The 18,534-nt window shown below is 46.5% G+C and overlaps 1 protein-coding gene across 8 annotated transcripts in view; it reads right to left on the bottom strand.

Moving 5' to 3' along the window:
• CADPS (calcium dependent secretion activator) overlaps positions 1–18,534 on the bottom strand; it is a 223,542-nt gene that overhangs the window by 22,057 nt on the left and 182,951 nt on the right. For all 8 annotated transcript variants that reach the window (XM_087743393.1, XM_087743388.1, XM_087743392.1 and 5 more), the window contains 5 exons: positions 15,527–15,674; positions 9,731–9,805; positions 8,586–8,669; positions 3,639–3,671; positions 439–546 (listed from right to left, as the gene is read on the bottom strand). In XM_087743393.1, the coding sequence (XP_087599519.1) occupies positions 439–546; positions 3,639–3,671; positions 8,586–8,669; positions 9,731–9,805; positions 15,527–15,674 (448 nt within the window). The remainder of the gene's footprint in view (positions 1–438; positions 547–3,638; positions 3,672–8,585; positions 8,670–9,730; positions 9,806–15,526; positions 15,675–18,534) is intronic.

The following is an 18,534-nucleotide window of genomic DNA, read 5'->3' on the forward strand; positions in this document are numbered from 1 at the left end:
AATTTAGTATGCTTAATTCGCTGTCAGTTTTGGAGTGCCTGTCAACGAAACACACTGCAAAATGTGCAGAAGAGATGGCCCTTAGCAAACACATCTGCCAAAAACCTGGCTCAAATTTTAACAGCGAGAACAATGACCAAGATGTTCTGTCACAGAGACATTTTCCACAAGCTTAAACATAGTAAAGGGCTCTCTGAGAAGATGCTGTTCCCTTAAAATCCACGCACAGACAGACCAAGACACAGTAGACTAGAGTAGAGATTTAAAGCAGGCAGAGAGCAGATACGAGCCTTAGTCAGAAAGAAAGGAAAGATTTATTTATTTTTTAAAGCTATAACCAATAAATTTTCTCAAAATGTGACTTATCCTCCTGTCTTATTTTGTCACATTTTGGGTCTCTCCTGCTTGGTGTCCAAGGAGGAGAAGGCATTTACTTACATCAAATAACCTTTCTATATACATCTCCTCATTGACCTTATCACGCAGGACATCCTGAGAGTGGCGGACAAATGTCACATAGGCATCAGCAACATCCATCCCCGGCTTCTGCATGGGGAGAGAAGAAGAGAGAAAGAGAGAGAGAAACATGAATAGCGGCGCAGGGGGCAGCTCCTCTGTGTAGCCTCATCACTGCTTTTCCTTCTCCTCCATCTCCTGCTGTCCTCCTGCAGTTCACCCTTTCCTTACCTGACGGACACCGAGTCCTGCCGCTTTGCCCAGCAAAATACTGTGTGCAGCACAAGATCATGCAAAGACACTTGCTCTTTCTCTTCTTTTGCCTAGAGCGAAGCCGGCCAGAGGAATAAAGCTCCTCCTTGACACACCGATGCTGGGAAGTTCTCTTGCTACCTTTGGTGCTGTTGACCTAATGAGTGAACCAGCAAGCTGGGCTGGGGATTTGTTGTTTTCTTGGGTCATCTTCTCTATGCGAGCCCTCTGGTTTCTGAAGGTAGAAAGCTAACAGCCAGAGCTGGGCTCTTGGTTCTTCTTCTATGGTGTGAGGATGTGTGCAGTAAGCAGCTGGCGTTGCAGGAGGCATGCCAAAATCACCTTTCTTTTTCTGTTTAGACCCCTGACTTTAGCTCACATTTAGTGCTGCACTTAAGAATAAATTGGGTAAATGGTAAGTCAGGGAACGTAGGTCTACATGAATGTTTAAGCTGCTGCTAAACTGCAGGAAGCCTCCCTGTGCTGCCACATCTCTATGGCTCTCTGCAGAATTTAACTGATTTTAAACAGCAACCTACAAGCGTGCAAGATTTTGGGATAACAGCATTTCTTTAAAGAAAATGGGAACTGATGCAGGTGGAAGGGAAAACGCTTAAAAAAAAAAATCTTGTTTGAGTTCACATTGCTTGATATATTGGAATCAAACTTACCTCAAAGGAAACCCATTAAAATACTGTAACATGAGTCATTACAAGAGCTGCCACAAAATCTTAAATTTCCATGGCACATTGTAAGTTTGTTAATAACTAGTGTCATTAGTTTCCATTGCTGTGATTTACCTCAGATCACAGAGTATCATTTCTCTGCAAGATACGATTGTCAGCCGCTGTAAATTGAAGTTAGTTAACACATCTGTGTAATTTCCAGGGTGAAAATGAGGACAGTTTGGAAAGCAGTAGGAAGGGAGTTTTTTAATACAAAGCAAACAATTATCAAGCAAAGGGCCAGTGCTTGGCCCTTGGGAAGCCAGTTACATTTCTTAACACCTACTGCAACAATGACAAGGTATTAATTTGAAAAACAATGAGGACAACACAAATGTGGCAGTAGTCAAGTGTTACACTTTCAAGCAATTTTCAGCATGCCGATCATGCCCATTTCAAGGTGGCATTAAACGGATTGGTTTGTACCCAGACAATTGCAATGGCGTCTGCGGAATTAGATTTAACCGATGGCTTTCTGTTCAACACCCGGATTTCCCCTCTGTCCTCTAAAAGAGGAGCCCCTAACAAAACAGGTTTTTCTTTCTCCTTCCCCCAGAAAGGCAGTGGCTCACAGACCATGGGGCATCCTCCCGCAAAGGTCTGGGAGCTGCGCGGGGCTGGTGGCTGATCTCATGAAAAATCTTGGGGCTGTCAAGGAAGCCGTTGTAACATGGCTTCATTTCCAGGGGGAGGTGGCAGAACAACCAGAAAGTAACCCAGATGAATGATTTCTTCTCTGTTTTACACAAGAACCAGAGTGTCTGACTGGCTCCGAGGATGGGAGCAGATCCTGCTCCTCCCGCATGGCCACAATGCTGAGGACGTCCTGAGAAAATGCTTTTGGAAAAGCTTATAAGGGTTATACAGCATTTTACCGAGGTTGCTTCCCTTGAGATGCTTTACTTTCCAGGAACATAGAGGCCTCACAGAAGGCCACGCTTTGCCCTAAAAGTTACTTAAAATAACTGTTCTGCACTCAAATTCCTGGTGACTACGTATTTAAGATGCACTCGAACAACCAGGAGTTTCAACTGAAGGGTCTCCCCATTTTCTAGGGCTAGAAATGAATTCTGAGTCTCTCTTTCTAATGCTCTCAGTATCTTGTTTCTATTACTCCAAGACAACAGGATGCCGATCTCTGCATTGGGATATTTTAAAACAAGCAAGATCTCTTACTGTTCAAGAGTTTGTCTTCCTCATGCTGGGCTAAAGATATGGCAATGGTAGGAAAGGTTTCTTTTGGGCTAAAGGGATGGAAACACTGAATGCAGATGATGTGGTCCAAGACGTTCGATAAATTTATCACATTGTCGTGTAAGAGCATGCAGAGCAATCGCATCCGCATTAAATGTACATATGTACATTATATATACAGGTCATCAAACTCAACTGAGTTATTGATTTACACTGCCCAGTTTAACTGGATACAGGAACTGGTGTGGTATATTAAGATCTACTCTTTTTGCATTTGTAATTGCTCAGGATCTTTCTGCCTGTAAATGTTACAGTAACCCCTTATTCCAGCCAATATTCATATATTACACTTCAACTCAATTTAAATGTAAATTTCTGGCAAGTTAAGTGCTCTGTCTAAGAATGTTAAGGGCTCTTTTCCTTATGAATCAAGGTCTAATTAGAGGAGACGATGTACAGTTTTCCTATACCAATTACAGAAAAACGGAAAAAATTATTTTCATTAACAATTTCCCAAACACATGTTGCTAGCTCATCACCATTTCCCCAAAGTAATAAAAAAGTCATTTTCTGAAAGAGTAAAATAAACCAACAATTAGAAGAACGAAAATAAAATAGATTAGCTAATGTGTTAGATGTGTGTTGGCTCAGTTCTAACATGTCTGGACCTTTTTGTTTGGAAATTATACTGTATTTGTACAAGTCCAAATGAAGAATTAACAGAATGCACTGCTCCCATTTTTTTTAAATGTGATTCAAGCCAATTGCATAAATATGGTACCTTTTTGACACCATCTGCAAATTACTGCCTAAACAGCCTCGTAGGTCTCCATAAGAGGGTAACTGCTCATTATTAGCGTCATGGAGATATTCTTTCCAGTTCAAATGTTAGAAGTGTGAAGGCCCATGGTTCAATCTTGGCTGTTAATGCATAAGGTGGGTTGCTACACATGCCATAAACCAAAGCACGATGCAAATTACTATGACAGAAGTTGTTTAAATTGTGCTTACGGGTACATCCACGTATTTGGAAGCAGCCTTCACCTGTAAAAGGAACAAGAAGAGAGTTTACATCATCAGTACATTTTCAGGTCTTTGCTTTTTCTTTCAACACCTGTAAGAGCTTCTCCAGCCAAGACTTGGGACAACGTAATGCTGAGTGGGGGAAAAAGGGTGATAAAAACTACGTTTCCTGTCTAAAAGAATAGGCAAGGGTGGTATTTTTGTTGTTGTTGTTGTTTTGGAGAGGTAACTTTACTGCTGCTAAAGCTCTAATAGCAACAGATGATAGTGTGGGAGTTGTGCTTCTCCCTCTTCTACTTGAGCGAGCGGGGGAAGACGGGGTTCGTAAGTAGACATTGTTATTTTCTTCAGAGGCCTCATTCTCTGCCTGATGCCACGTGTCTCCAAAGGCAGCGCGTCTCTTCTGTCGAGACTCGCATCCTGGGGACCGTGGGACCCCCCGGCAGCGTGGGCACAACGGCACAGCAGGGCTGGCAGGCACCGGCACCAGGGTGGCCACCAGAAAGCGCCCAGAGGACCCTAATTTTGCCCCCTACCCATAGTCCCACACGCGGCATGCTTCCCCTGCCTTTGCACGCTGCAGCCTGGGACATTATTTTCCCCCTTTTTTGCTGGCCCTGACGCTGGCAGGAGCTCGCAGACCGTGTTGGGGCAGCGTGCTCCCACCACGCTGCAGAGAAGTGCCCCAAAGCTCTTCTGCTCCCCAGACTGTGAACAGCTACATTAGTTTCCCATGATCTTTCCCCCCTTTTAAAAGATGTTATCTGAGGGAGGGTATTGGAGAGCGGACGCTGCACTCTGCAGTGTCCTCACAAGCCAGCGGGGGCTGCAAGACCCCAAATTTACTTTGTCTCTGGTTTGCCACGTAGCAGGGTGCACATCGCCTGGCACAGGAGGTGGGGTGGCCCCCAACGTCAGGGCCAACTTTTCCAACTGAGCAGTGCCCAGCTGGCCAGAGAGCCCTTTTTCCCACTGTAGCATAAGGCACCGTGTCTAGAAAGAGTACGGCTGGGATTTTCCACAACGCTTCTGCTTTTAATTAGGGTAAGCGTTGCCGGCCATCTTTGTTTGGGTGTAAAAGCTCACCTGCTTTTAAATATTTCTAAAGCTACCATTAAAACAGCCTAAATATAACACGCACACAGTTGCATCTTGGGATGAATAAATTATGTGTCCCGAATGAGAGAATGAATGTATGTGTGAGACAGAATGTGAGAGTGGGTGGAAGCACTCATATGGTGTGTGTGGGGGGTGCATAATTAAGCACAATGAGGCGATACAAAAGACCAGACTGGTGGTAATTGCCGAGGTGAACGCTGCAAGTATTGGCAGCGCCCGGGCTGCCGAGCCGGGGGGCAAGAGCAGAGGGAAGGGCAGGAGGAGGGTGCCGAGCGGCTGCCGCCCCGATGCGACCCAAGGTCTGGCTCTCCCAGGGGATGGAGGGGGACAGGGCATGTCCCAGCACACGAGTTTACAGAGGAGGCAGCAAAATCAGTGCCAAGCCCTCGCTCCCAGCGAAGAGCAAACGCTCATCTCTCCTCCACGTATCCCCGTGCCCGGCTGGTCATCTGGACACCTCGCTCTTTCACTGCATTTATCCTCACAACTTTCTTGGGAGGTAACAAAGCGCTATCCCTTGCTCTTGCCGAATGGGATCGGAGGAGCCCCAGCCTCCCTGCGTGAAGGCAGCTGGAGCCTGGCCAACGGCTGCAGCTCCGGAGGAGCAGGCAGTCACGGCACACCCACGCCGGCGTGGAGCCGCCGCAGGCAGAGCTGCCCAAGCAAGCTCCAAATGAGCTCTTTTTCTGAGCAGCAAAGCTAAACAACCAGGAGGAAAGCTCGGAAAATGATGTGGCTCAACAACCTGCAGAATAGACGCCAGGGTCTGCACTCAGGGCTGCACCGTGCCATGCACCTGTATCTTCAAATACCAGAGAGGGCTTGAAGTAATGCAGCGGCAGCCCAAGAAAGCTGCAATCTGAGCCTGGATTTAGCACTCTTAGGTCCAGCTTAACACCACCATCTCAAGCTGCCTTCTTCCCCAAAGCCAAGAGGCAACAAGAATAACTCAGTCGGCTTCCTGCGATCTCCCCCCTCCACCCACAAAAAAACTGAGCTGCTTCTCCTGCCCACTCCCCTTTAATCAGAATAATTACTTGTTTTTCTTTAAACTCAGATTTGGCTACATTTAGTGAAATTTCCAAACTGCCGGATGTTGTGTGATTTTCGCTAGGCTGCCGTTTTTCACAAAGTATGTGACTTTGCCATGAAACGTCTCAGTTTACCATACAAATTTTGCACAGAACAAAAATAAGATCTTTTACTTCTGTCTCCCTCAGGTAATATGCAGTCTTCAGTTTTAATTACCGTAGGTGTAATTCTCCGCCTACAGAGGCCATCCAGATTAAAGGGAATTTTAGCAGCTGTCATTCCTGTGACTCAGTGGATCCGCACATGCAGACGGCCAGCCAGGGCCTGGGCTGCTGCTGCTGAGATGCGCTTAAATGTAGCAACAAACAGAAAAAAAAAGTCTGGCCAAATTTAGAAGGGTATTTTCCTCCCAAAGTGCTCTGCAAGGAGAAGTGGCTAGTGAGAATTTATTAGGACAACAGATGCATTAATTTTATCTTGAATTTCGAGGCAAGAATTGGAAATGAGGATATCCTACTAGGTGATAAAACTGTCTGTCACAAGACCCCCGATTACATGTCACTTGCAGAGCGCCTGGAAAACACGCGATGAAAGAAGTCGGTGGAAGGGGGTGGGAGACTAATGCTTTCTAGAGCTCAGCGGCTTGGACCACCACACTTTGTTGTATTTGTTCAGACAGTGAAAACGTGGGAGGTGGTGCAAGCATGCTGTAACAAGAGAGTTTCTCTATTTATCATTGCAAAGACTAAACACAGCAAATCCCATTACTACTGCAGCGAAGGGAGACTTTCTAAGCCCAGTGCCAAAGGGGTCGGGGCTGTTCCTCAGCCTCCTCTTGTGGCTGGTGCTGTAAACAAGTAGGCCAAAGCGAGAAACGTCCCCTGCCCAGAAAGGAGCCATCCTGCTCCTCCGCAGTGCGCCCAGCCTCCTTGCTGGGGGCGAGGGCTCAGCACCTTCCTGGGGACGTGCACACGCCATGCACAGTAACTATTTGGATGCACACCCCTTCCCAGCTGGAAGCTCAGGAAACCGAAGCTGTGGAGCTGGGCTCAAAGGCTGCGGGGCCATCGGAGCGGGACAGACCGTTTTGCAGCTGCTGGGGCAGTTACTTGTCAGTAAGTGTCCGAGGAGCAGCAGAGTGAGGATGCTTGACCCCCACGCACCTACGTGCTGCTTCCTCACGGGCACCCAGAGCCCACGTGCGGCCGGGGGGTTCGCCCAGCAATGGAAGGGAGCACCACTCGGCAGCCTAAACAGTAGGATGTGGTGGGAGCAGCGCAGCATCAACCGAGGAACAGCTTGGATTCACGGAGAAGGAAGGGCTGCACATTACACTGTCTACCCAGGCTGATGCTGGTACTTCCGATGCCTGAAAAGCTGCCGCCTCCACATCCTCTGCTGCTGGCACGCGAGCAACTCCTAACCCTCAGCCGCACTGGAGTGAGGGAAGGTAACAACCTCAAGCCGTCCCCTGCATCCCCCCCACCCCGAGCAGGGCGAGCAGAGCCCCGGGGCTGTAACCACCTAGGGGTTATCTTGGGAGAAGAGCTGCACTGCGGGCAGGGAATGGGACACCCTCCCTTCCCCTCCTCCTCTGAAGAACAAAGTGCTTCCAGCACACCTGAAAAGTTGTGCTACTTGCTTTGAACCCCACGGCAGTTTAGATAAGCTGCCAGACTGTGTGTGCACACAGCTGCCCGTGAGCAGAGTTTCTTGCCTCAGCTGGTGAGCTTTCCTACATCCATTCTTACCATCCCCGTTTCCAAACGGATCCTACAAAACTGCCTCAAACTCAGCAAAAAGGACCCAAGAGTAGCAAACAACAGATAACTATGAGTAGCTAAGACAACTCCTGAAAGAGATTTTGGAAAGCTTTCCCAGTTTGCAGAGCAGTGCCTTCTGCCCAGTCTCCGAGAACAAGTGAGTGCAGGACAGGCTGCGCATGCGTGTAGCAGGGACAGTGGGTGAAAATGTTAATGCAACTTTCCAAGCAAGCCCAGACACATGCATTTGGGTGCACACCTGCCTGCGAGCTGAGCTAAGAGAAGCCACGCTTGCAAACAGACGCTCTTGTAAACTGGCATGCGTTTTCAGAAGACCTTTGAAAATCGGCTGCTATATGTTTGTCCTAAGAAGCTGTCACAACACTTTTCTGGAATACAACTCAGGTGATTGCTAAACCCTTGTGGATACTGAGGCCAATTTTGCATGGGTATTGTTCTTGTCCTGTACTTTTCTGGGAAATATGTAATGGGATGAGCTGTGGATTGGTTCTGCAATGTTAGGGAGAAATGTGTCATGAGAGGCACCTTGTGCTGCGTAACCTCATAGCATTTTCCCCACCTTGTTCTCTTTTAGAAACACAAAGGCATTCCCTAGATCTCCCTTACTTTGCTTTTTACTTCTTAAGATGGGCACTGTTACAGCCAGAAGAATGAAAGGAACACACCTGTCATGCAAGGTGGCAACGAAACAACTTCTTTGGTTAGGGGAATTCCGTGTACAGTGTGATGATTTTTTTTTTCATCTTCATACGCATCCTCAACAGAATAAATTCCATCAGCCTGAACGATGACTGGAGATAGCCTTACACTGTGCTACAATAAGATGGCCTATGCATCCTGGGTGTTTAGGTACTGTATATCTGCATACGGGTTGTGTATCCAGTGTTCAACCACCACAGAATGGCAGAATTATTATGTAGCTGATCTAGTCCTGGGAGAGCAGGAGATTACAACTCAGGGAAAAAAAAAAAGAAGGAAGGAAAATATTGTCTGTACTTACAGTAAATGACAGGAAAGAAGAAAACAAAGTTCCTTCATCGTATCTAGACAGTTTGGCCAAGACTCCTTCCAAAATGGTGACAAACTATGAAGACAAAAAATACTGCAATTATTTTTAATAATTGAACAAGGGTGTAAACATCAGCATCAGCTTCAGAGAAGTCAGTGGAGCTCTCAGCATTGTTAAAGGAACAGACAACCTGTCCCTGAGGGAGCGGGCCGGGGAGCGGGAAGAAAGGAGCATCGCTTTCGAGTGCTGCGTCTCGCTGTGTGGGATCACCCCTCAGTGTCATGGGTGATGTGGGGACAGGAGGTGGGTGCAGCGAGCAGGGAAGCCAGCACAGCCTCTCCGGACAGGGAAGCTGGTGGTTCTTGCTCCCAGTACGCCGTGTCAAGCACGCAGCTAGCTGGGTATTCTTGCAGAAGAATCGAACTGGCATATGTTGGCGGATTATGTTTAAAGGTCTCCACTGTATAATAGGGATGACTTGTTCTCAGAAAGTTTGAAACTAGAGGAAAACACACCCCACCATCTTTCTCCCTACGTACCAATTCCCCTCTGTGTTAGCGCAACACACCAGACCTACACAACAACCCAAGGGAAATGCTGGCAGCTGAGCTAGAGGAGCCGACTCTGATGAAAAACAATTTCCAAACAATTAAACCTGACATTTTGGAATGTATTTCCCACTACTGTCACCTCTAAATTAATTTCTTAGAAGAGCATATGGCGATCTTGCACAAGACGAGTTATTTTGTCCGCACAACCTTACGCGTAGGAGTGGTGACCACCCCTGCGTGCCACCCCAACGTCTACGCACCAGCATTTAGCGGTGCCACCCCCTGGCTGCAGCTACCCTCAGTGCCGTGGGGTGATGCTGACCTCGGGGTGCTACCCCATCAACATAACACCTATTCCTCAAAACCCCTTCTGGCCCAGTACGGCAATCCTGCTAGCAGCGTATTACATCTCACGCAGTTCCTAATCATCAAAGAGTCACCATGAAAGGACTGGGAGGTGTATGATCTTGCCTGTGAGAAACAAGAAGCCAATTCAACATCTTAATGTGTCACATTTTAATGGAAACGCACATATTAAAAACACAATGTTAACAGTGAATCACTTCACCTGAAGCCGAAGGTTACCTTTGCCACTAGGAGTGTTATCATTTCTTTGACGGTTTCCTCAATTAGTTCATCTATTTTTGAATGGTACTGGTGCTAAAGAAAAATAAAAGGAGACGGGGAGGAAAATATTAGCATTGATCACAGGCAAGAGCTCTATGGTTGTCAGTCTTTTCCCTTGGTAAACCACAATATGCAGTAGTATTAAACTGAAGGACTACGAAGCTTATTACCCTGTGCTCCACTGTAGTGGCCAGTGATTACTTACACTTCTAGGAGAGACCTTGGAGACCAGGAGAATCTGACATCAGTTTGTGAAGCATGGGTAAACCCTGCCCTCTTCTGTGTGCCTGCAGCTCCGGGAGCCACACGCACAGGGCAGAGGGGAGGCTTTGCCATGCCCGAGAGCACCAGCACCCAGGGCTCCTAGAGACCCTGAAGCCGTTTTGCTTCACTTCTGCGGGTGTGATCCTGTTCACTTTTCGTATGGATTACACCTGGCAATGAGATACGCCTGCTGCCGGAGGGAAACGGGCAGCCCTTGCCTAGGGCACCGCAAACCACGCAGCCCTCGGAAGGGGACTGGGGAGGATTTGCTGCACCCGGGGAGTCTGCAGCAGGTTGAACCACCGGGGATGATGCTGTGCACGTCGCATCTACTGCAGCAAAGCACGTGAACGCACGTTACGCACTGGATTCAGCAGGGACATGGTTCAGTTAAGCACTTGTTTAAATGCTTTGCTCAGTGACTGTAAGATAGATTTAAAAAACCCCAGCAAACCAACATGAGCCTTTTTGTCCCATGCAAACCCAGCAGGCAGTGCAGCCCCGAGCCCTGGGTGTTAGCAGATCCCGCGGCACGAGCTCAGAACCGGCTGACCAACGCCAGTGCCTGCAGCAGCAGCGTTTCTGAGTCTTCAACCCAATTTCTGCACATGCCAAACCTTGCTTAGCTTGGGAGCTCTGATGCAATCAGCTGCAATATGGCTAGAATAGGTACTAAAATACAGTCTTCTACTAATTTAGAAAAGACCTGTTTCCAATACAAGATTTAATTAGTGAAAACATACAGTATATTCTTATTTTCAATGGACTGAGAAAATACTGATTATGACTGCTTTCCAACACAAAACATTTGATTTTTCAGTCAAACATTTCAAGCACTGGTGCTAGTCACTATATTCATTACCACTTGGCATTAATATTGTTTTAAAATGTTAACATCAAATCACATTGAAAGAGACAAATCTGCTTTAAATACTAATCAGACTTTGGGAAGGAAGACTGCGAGGGCTTTACAAATGCTAGATGTTGGTCTCAGTGTCTGATCGCTAGTCTCTGCACTGCTCTACATTTTGGGGATTTTTTCCTATGACAGTAACGTATTAATACAGGAATTTGGAAAAAAAGAAAATAAAAGTAGGACACACTTACCCACTCTTTAGCAAACTTTTCAGATGATTGGGGACAGAAATAAAGAGGAAAGTGCAAAAGACAGGAAAAAGAACATATGAAGATAAACAATGAATAAACCAAAATCTTTTAAAAAAAGGGACATATGAGAACAGCAGCATCATGCACAGAAACAATAAGCAATGGAAAATGAAACGTGACCAAAACCTCCTTTCACTGAAATATCAGAGATCGCTACTTGTAGCATTTGCAGGCAGTAAAACAGGGGGAAGGGGTGGGATTGTACCTAACTGCTGACAGTCTCTTATGGTTTTATTTCACTGCAAAGAGGAAGGCGACCGGCTGTCGACAGGCAGGGTTCAGCATTGGGGCAGCTGCACACCCTTCACCAGGACGTACCCGACGGGCCAGCCCTGCTGCAGGGCAGGCAGGGCAGGCAGGGCAGGCAGGGCAGGGTACGTGGTGCAGCACGCCATGGCCGCAGACCTGGCTGGGGCCACTCAGAGCCTCACCCACGCGGGAGGACAGGCTGGCACCGCCACGCCACAGGCTGCGATCTGCTGGGCCCACTCAAAGGGAAAAATATACATCAACAAGCAAGTGATATTTGCATTTGCAGTTCCCATTTCCATGTCCTGCTTTGCAGGTCAAGACATATACGAGTCCCTTATACGGATTGTAGTTATGATTAAGCTGTTTAATGCAGAGTTAGCCTTTATCAGGTGCCAGGATTGACCTGGCCGTGCCCAGCACAGCTGGAGATGCACAGCTGCGGGGTGACAGGGACCTGTAACACTGGGTACGGGTAGGAGCTGGTGACGTCCTCGGCATACACTCCTTGGCAGGACCTCCTAAGGGAGATGGAGAAGGGATTGCGCATATATTGGGGGTGTCCTCCCCATGACGTTTGCCTGCTGCTGCTGCATCTTCTGTGTGTGTGGAAGACCTCGCAACCGAGGATTTAGCTAACTGCTTTCATTGGGTAAATCATGAGTTTTAACTCAAAAATGGCTAGCTACGTGCAAAACAATACACTGTGAAATGCACTGACCAATGCATTTTCAAATAAAAGCTTGTTTAAAAAAGCAAATAAAAGCCCTGATGGAATAAAACTGCAGCTCAGAGCAAGAGAGGACCCTGTGCACGCACCAAGGTGGTGGCAGGACTCTGACCGCTCATTCCCATTGTGGCCCCAGTCCCTGGGGTAGACTCAGACCCGGTGCCAGGGCCAGCGACTGTGCAGAATAGGGCCCATGAGGCTGCGGGTCCCGCCCCGGGCAGCTGCAGCGATGTGCGCCCAGCATAGCCCATGCTGCAGCCCCAGCTCCACCTTGGGAAGATGAGCCCTGGCCAGGACGGGGTCGGAGAAGGCGGCATTTTGGAAAACGACTGCTTGGTGCTGCTTTCACAGACGCTTGGCTCATAAACCAGCATTTCCAACAGCTCCTTTTACATTTCTTATGAAAACGCCCAAGGTTAAAGATTGCATAACTGGTTTGCTTTACCCAGCGTAGCCCCCGCTTTCGATCGAGTTCATCGCAGCTTTGTATTAGCTCAATTATTACAATCCATAATCAGTGCACTACAATGATTCAACTTGACTTTATGTGATGAGTATCTTGCCTTGTCATGTAACAGATTGTGTGTACGTTGTATTTCTCTAAGGACCATCTGACCTTAGATATTAAATAGAAACATACTAGACCAACTGAGAAACATTTAATACATACATTTATCCCCTTAGATGTATTAAAAATTCAGAGGAAAAATAAATATTTAAGATGGTAAAGTATGTTTACCAAATGTTTTAACAGCTGCCTTTAGAGACAAGGAAATGGAAATGAAATGATGGGTGTTTGTTTCACAGGGTAATGCTTGCAAAATGCGTTCAAGTATCTGTTAAAGTGAGTGTAACTGAAGTTAGTCTTAAAGGGAAGGCCTTTGGGGTGGGAGGGAAACTGCAGGAGCGAGGTCAAATAACGTGTCGAGAGAGTCTCTGCTCTTGTACAGCTTGGACCGTCAAAAAAATCAGTGGTTTGTTTCTAATCAAAATGTCTTCTCCAGCTAGATCTGGGCAAACGCCCCTGCCTGAGCACGGTGGTGGGCAATCTGAGCCCTTTTTGCTGCTTTTGAACTGTCTGCAAAGTGACCACGTATTTTAGGAGCCAGGTGGCAGCTGCAGCACTGAGAGAGGGTCCTGTCAGCGAGGAGCGTCTGTCCCTCCCTCCCCATCCATCCCTCCCCAGCAGGGCTGCAGGCGGCCACGCACCAGGGACGGGGGACAGAGGGACTCAACGATGCACTGACCCAGCTCCCCAAATTACAGAGGAAGAGACAGGCTCGAAACCCGGTTTCTCATCCCTCTGCTGTCTATCTGACTGTCTCATCATTTCCACCGGGCACTGGACCAGGTGGGGTGGCATTTTGTCCTCCCCTCACGGGCGGTAACGACAGACCTATATCTTTACCCCCGCAGCATGACCATCTCAGCGCACAGGTTTAGACAGCTTCAAGAAGAGGAGATGGAGGCAGCTGAAATACGGAGTGGCACGAGCAAATGGAGAGGGAGGTAGGAACACTCATTGAAAGGAAGAAAAGAAAAAGGGAGGGTGTATAAAATTCTGCAGCCCTAAATGGTAACTTATGCACTGACAAATTACATCTGCTTTACAGGTCTGTTATTTCAGCTATCTGTTAAAAACCTCATGCCCCAGCAACTGCTGCTTGCCACAGGAGCTAGGCTGCCTCCGAGCTGCCGTACCAAACACCTTCTTAAAGCAGCATTGGCAGATTTGCAGAGCTAATCCCTGCTGCAGCTGAGAACAGCGGAGAAACAACGTGCTGCTGCCCGCTCCCCTCTCACTTGCAGTTTGACTCAGGCCGAATGTGCAACGTGACTGGTGCTCAAAATTTGGAGGAAACTATGGCAAGTGCAGAGCATCACAAGTTAGCATGGAAAGATGCAGTGAGTGCCTGGGCACACTACACCCAGACGCAGCTGATGTTATCAGTCTTGTGCCCTCTGAATACTTAACCTGACAGTTTTATGAATGCAATGAGCTTGCTCTGTCATGATACCGGAGTCTGCTTGACGTCTAAAATGTCCCTGTCCCCAGGGACTGTGCTAGTATAACACACAAGGGTTTGATTCTGGTTTGCAGTGGGGAGCATCGCAACCATGGCCCTTCCTGGCTCACGGGTGCCAGGGCAGATGTTGCAGCAGCTGTGGGCTGAGGGATTTGGGGAGATAAATGGGTATGAATATGGAACACAAAATGTTAGAGAAGTTCATGCCCAGGCTCGGACAACAAAAGCCCACTCAAGATCTGCCTCAGCTGACCTGGAGGACGAAGGAAGAACCTGATGATGAGCAGTTTGAAACCTCTCCTGCAAGGTCACTGCCGCAAATAAAATGTCATAACTGAAACATGTATAAGAAAGATAAAAAGAACAGCTGGGTCTGATCCAAACACCACTGACAGCAGGGCAAGGATCCTGGCTGCATTCAGTGGCCTTTGGAGCAAGTCCTCTCAGAGGAACAGGGTGAGGTAAACAACCAAAAAACCCCCAAAACCAACTTGTAATGATTCACTGCAAAATCTGACCATGGAAAGTTGTAGCAAAAGGGCTTATCTAGGAAATGCTGACAAGCAGCAGGACAGGACAGCCAAACAGTATTTGTGAATTTATTCTAGACTGGTATAGGAATATTTAATTTGGCTTGAAGCCACTGTAGCAAAATGATCATTATGATGCATTTAATCTAGTCCAATTTACCATGTCTTTCTAATTCATAGATCAATTCCACCTGCAACTATGGCTTCAGAAGAAAAAAATATATCAACAATTAATTAAAACAGGTTTGTTGTTTGGCAACTTGAGTCATTAAGAACCTGGAAATCCAGGATCATCAAGCTTGCTGATTATAGCCAGTACTCAAGGAAGTCACAGCAGCTGGAATTTCAATCTGCTTTTGGAAGTTATCTATTTTGGTGTTTTTTTTTTTCTTTTTTCCTTACCAAGCATCACAGCAACAACTTGGCACTTCCGTTTTCCTTATGTTTGTCTACAGAAAATAGTCATACACAGAAAGTGTGTTGCTGACACCTGGCTCCAAGGTGCAGTTAACGACTCAGTATATATGGCCATTACGCATCAAGCAAGCTTAAGAGATACCTTCTGCACACCACAGTCCTTGCAAAAAGTCACTCCTAAGTGACAGGGATTCCGAATCTTTATATTCATTAGGTTTATTTGAGAGCAACCCCCTGCATATTCATCTGCACAATCTATATAGGGTAAATCCACAACTGATATAACGCCTCTGAAACTAGCACAACAGGAGATAGGAAATTTCATGACGTTGCCTTTAAAAGCTGTGAAGGGAAGAACCTGCATTTTTACCTCTTGGCCCATTTCCATACTGCAAAGCTTTGTTGACTGAGCTTTGGCATCCACCATGACATTAAACATGGTGCATATTGATTGAGGGACTCGGAAATCTGTTGATCGGCTGGTTTTCTGCAGCTTTACTTCAAATGCAATCCTGGTTCTGTTAAGGAAAAGAGAAAAAGACGTTTCAGTTGCTTTTTAACATACTGAAGCTATTAATAATGTGAAACAATACTGAGAAGAGTTCAACAAACCAGAAAGCCGAATGCTCCTAGGAGTGTTACAATGCAATTGTTACAAATGTGCTTTTACTAAAAATGATTTTGCAGTTTAAAAAGAAACCCACTTTCCAGAATATACACTATTTATAAAGTGTGCAACGGTTTCAGGGAAACTATGACTTTCTCATGCTTGATAAACAGTGTGATGATGTTACAAACAGCAGTGTCAATGTACACCGACAATGTGGTTGCATTAGCTGATTTATAACCACAGACAGATAGCAAGCCTGATGCATTAAAGGAAGCTCCTGTTGCTCCATGGCATCAACTACAAATAACAGAAGCTTGTTCATTGCTTGACTGAAAGGACATTGCCAGATCATTGCATTTTTAGGTCCACGTGATTTTATTTGCTTGCTGAAAGTTCCTAGTAGTCTCATGAGTTCATAGAATTAGCTTCCCTGAAGCATACACACTCACCAGAATATGTCTGCAAAATGTGCACGGGCGCAGTCGTGCGCATAGGAACACAGGCACATGCATCGCATGAGCCCGCACCTCACTGCTCTCCTGAGCTTTCACTGAGCTTAAATTTGACATCCCTGGCAGTTACAAACCGTGTTACACCAAGAGCTTTGCTGGGCCAAGACTATAGGATTTGATCCCGTGTCGTATTTTAAAACACCAAGGCATCTGTGGCTCTAACGTGGGGCATGCTCTGCAGTATGGTGGGCACTGCCTTGCCTTTCCTTGGAGCCCCTCTGCAGATTCCTGAGGTACTTCACTAATCTAACCTAACACAGAACAATTATCACATCAGACAGAATCTGCCAACAAATTAACATAGGAGCTTCAATTTAGAAATAACAAATAATATCAGCTGCAGCTCAGGAATAACTCTGATCTTGAAAGATCCCCCAAGGGTTATGCAAATGAAAACGCATTTACAAATGTGAAACTCCTGTTCTTGGGATGAGATCTGAGCTGGTACATAGGTCCTCCTGCCTGGATTTATTAGTGAAACAGGCCTTCCTTGCAAGGGCTGCTTTCCTGACAGCACCGAAATACAACCAAGTGCGGAAGGCGGGGTGGCTCCTCCATGGTATTCAACAGTTCAGAGACAGACGCGAAGAAAAATGTTGTGTCAAACTGAAATTGCTAAAGAAACCTTAGCCAGGCCCTGTTTGCAGGTGATATAAATAGGGAAGGCAGCATATTGGTTTACATCAGCAGTGGCATTTGAACTGATTTAATTACCAGTGCCAGATTTAGCCTGGACTCGGGGACTAGAATCTTGATAATTACTGAAAGGACCAAAAGTGACTGGGATTTTCCATCTCCTCGCAGAGATGAGCATGTTCCTACTTACTTATGCTCAGAACCATTATATATAGTCATACCATTACAAGCTGGGCCAGGTTTTTACAGAGGGGCAACATATTTGTAGAAAGGTTGAAGCAGTTGGGAAAAAAAACCCTGGCTTTCAGGCACACAAGCCCTTCTTCAGATGTACCTGGAAACTTGCTTATTTTTCCCAGTTATCTAGTTGAGATAACCTGGTCTGATTTCTACAGATCACTGCAGCTGTAACTGCACTGCAGGTGTAGCAAAGGTGCCTTGGTTCCAATTTTATAAAAAAAAAAAAGAGAAATAAGTGTTTTGCTGGTGGTGCTGGGGGCAGAGCAGAGAGCAGAGCTCCAGCACTGGCTTTGCTCCTAGAGGACGGTCTGACAACTGGAGGCCAACTGAAGCTCTGCGTTCGTGCCAGCCAAAGGACCAAAGATGAGCTTCTCCAATAAACGGGGACTTGCTCAATGCCAAAGCCATCACGACCATCTCATTGCACTTAAAATGTACTGGGTTTTGTTCCAGAGCAAGCCTTGAGCTGTCTGCCCTCCAGCGGGTGAGTATTCTGCCTACATCTCGGGGACCGAACGTGCCTTCTCCTACGGTGATGTGGCATATCCAGACGGTGAGGAACGTGAGAACAATAAATGCCACGCTCGCACTTGCAGAGAGTCCAGGCAATTGTGGTACAGAACAGCCACATCACACATTGCAGCTAATATTAGCATCTACCAGCTGTATTTGGCACCCATTTTTCCTTTGGTTTGCCTCTTTGCCTATGAATTTCTGCACAATGGAACGCAAAGTTCATTTCTTCCTCCTGCCTCTCATCACCTCTGACGCCAAACAGGCGTAAATTACTGTGGAAAGGTTAGGAATTTAACCTTAACATTTTGTTTTCAAAATGACAGCTGCCTGTATGTTTAAAAGTTTTTTAAGGAAACTTCTCTGTTTTGGAAGATCTGCAGGTGAATATCCTATAATGTGGCTGATGATAAAACAGCTTTTCTCAATTGACGGCAGATGTGAAGCCTGTGTGCCAAGCTACACAACGTCCCCTTTCTGGGATCACTTTTTTGCTTGCTTTTTCATGGATCTGTGTGTTTTAAGGTGGGTGCTGGGATCTTACTTAGGGCTATGCCTTCAGCACTCAACCCCGCCAACACAAAACTGCATTTACAAAGACTTGACCTCACGCGTGGCACCAAAAATAAGTAACATCCCATAAAGCTTGAAAGAATGGGTGATTTATTGCCTTGTTGTGAATATGCACTCTCCAGAGACTCAGTAAAGTGCTTGCTTGGGAGAGTCCACAATTCACAGCAATAGGGTGGCTTTCCACCATGCCTGTGCTGGGCAGAGGTGAGCTGGGGTCACTAATAAATGGTGGTTGAAGTGAAGCTTCATTGATAATAAGACAGAAAAAACCATCGCATCCTGTGAGCTCCTGTG

Source organism: Nipponia nippon, unplaced genomic scaffold (genome assembly GCF_047370975.1).
Source record: "Nipponia nippon isolate SJK-2023a ecotype South Korea unplaced genomic scaffold, ASM4737097v1 scaffold_9, whole genome shotgun sequence".
Lineage (NCBI taxonomy): Eukaryota > Metazoa > Chordata > Aves > Pelecaniformes > Threskiornithidae > Nipponia > Nipponia nippon.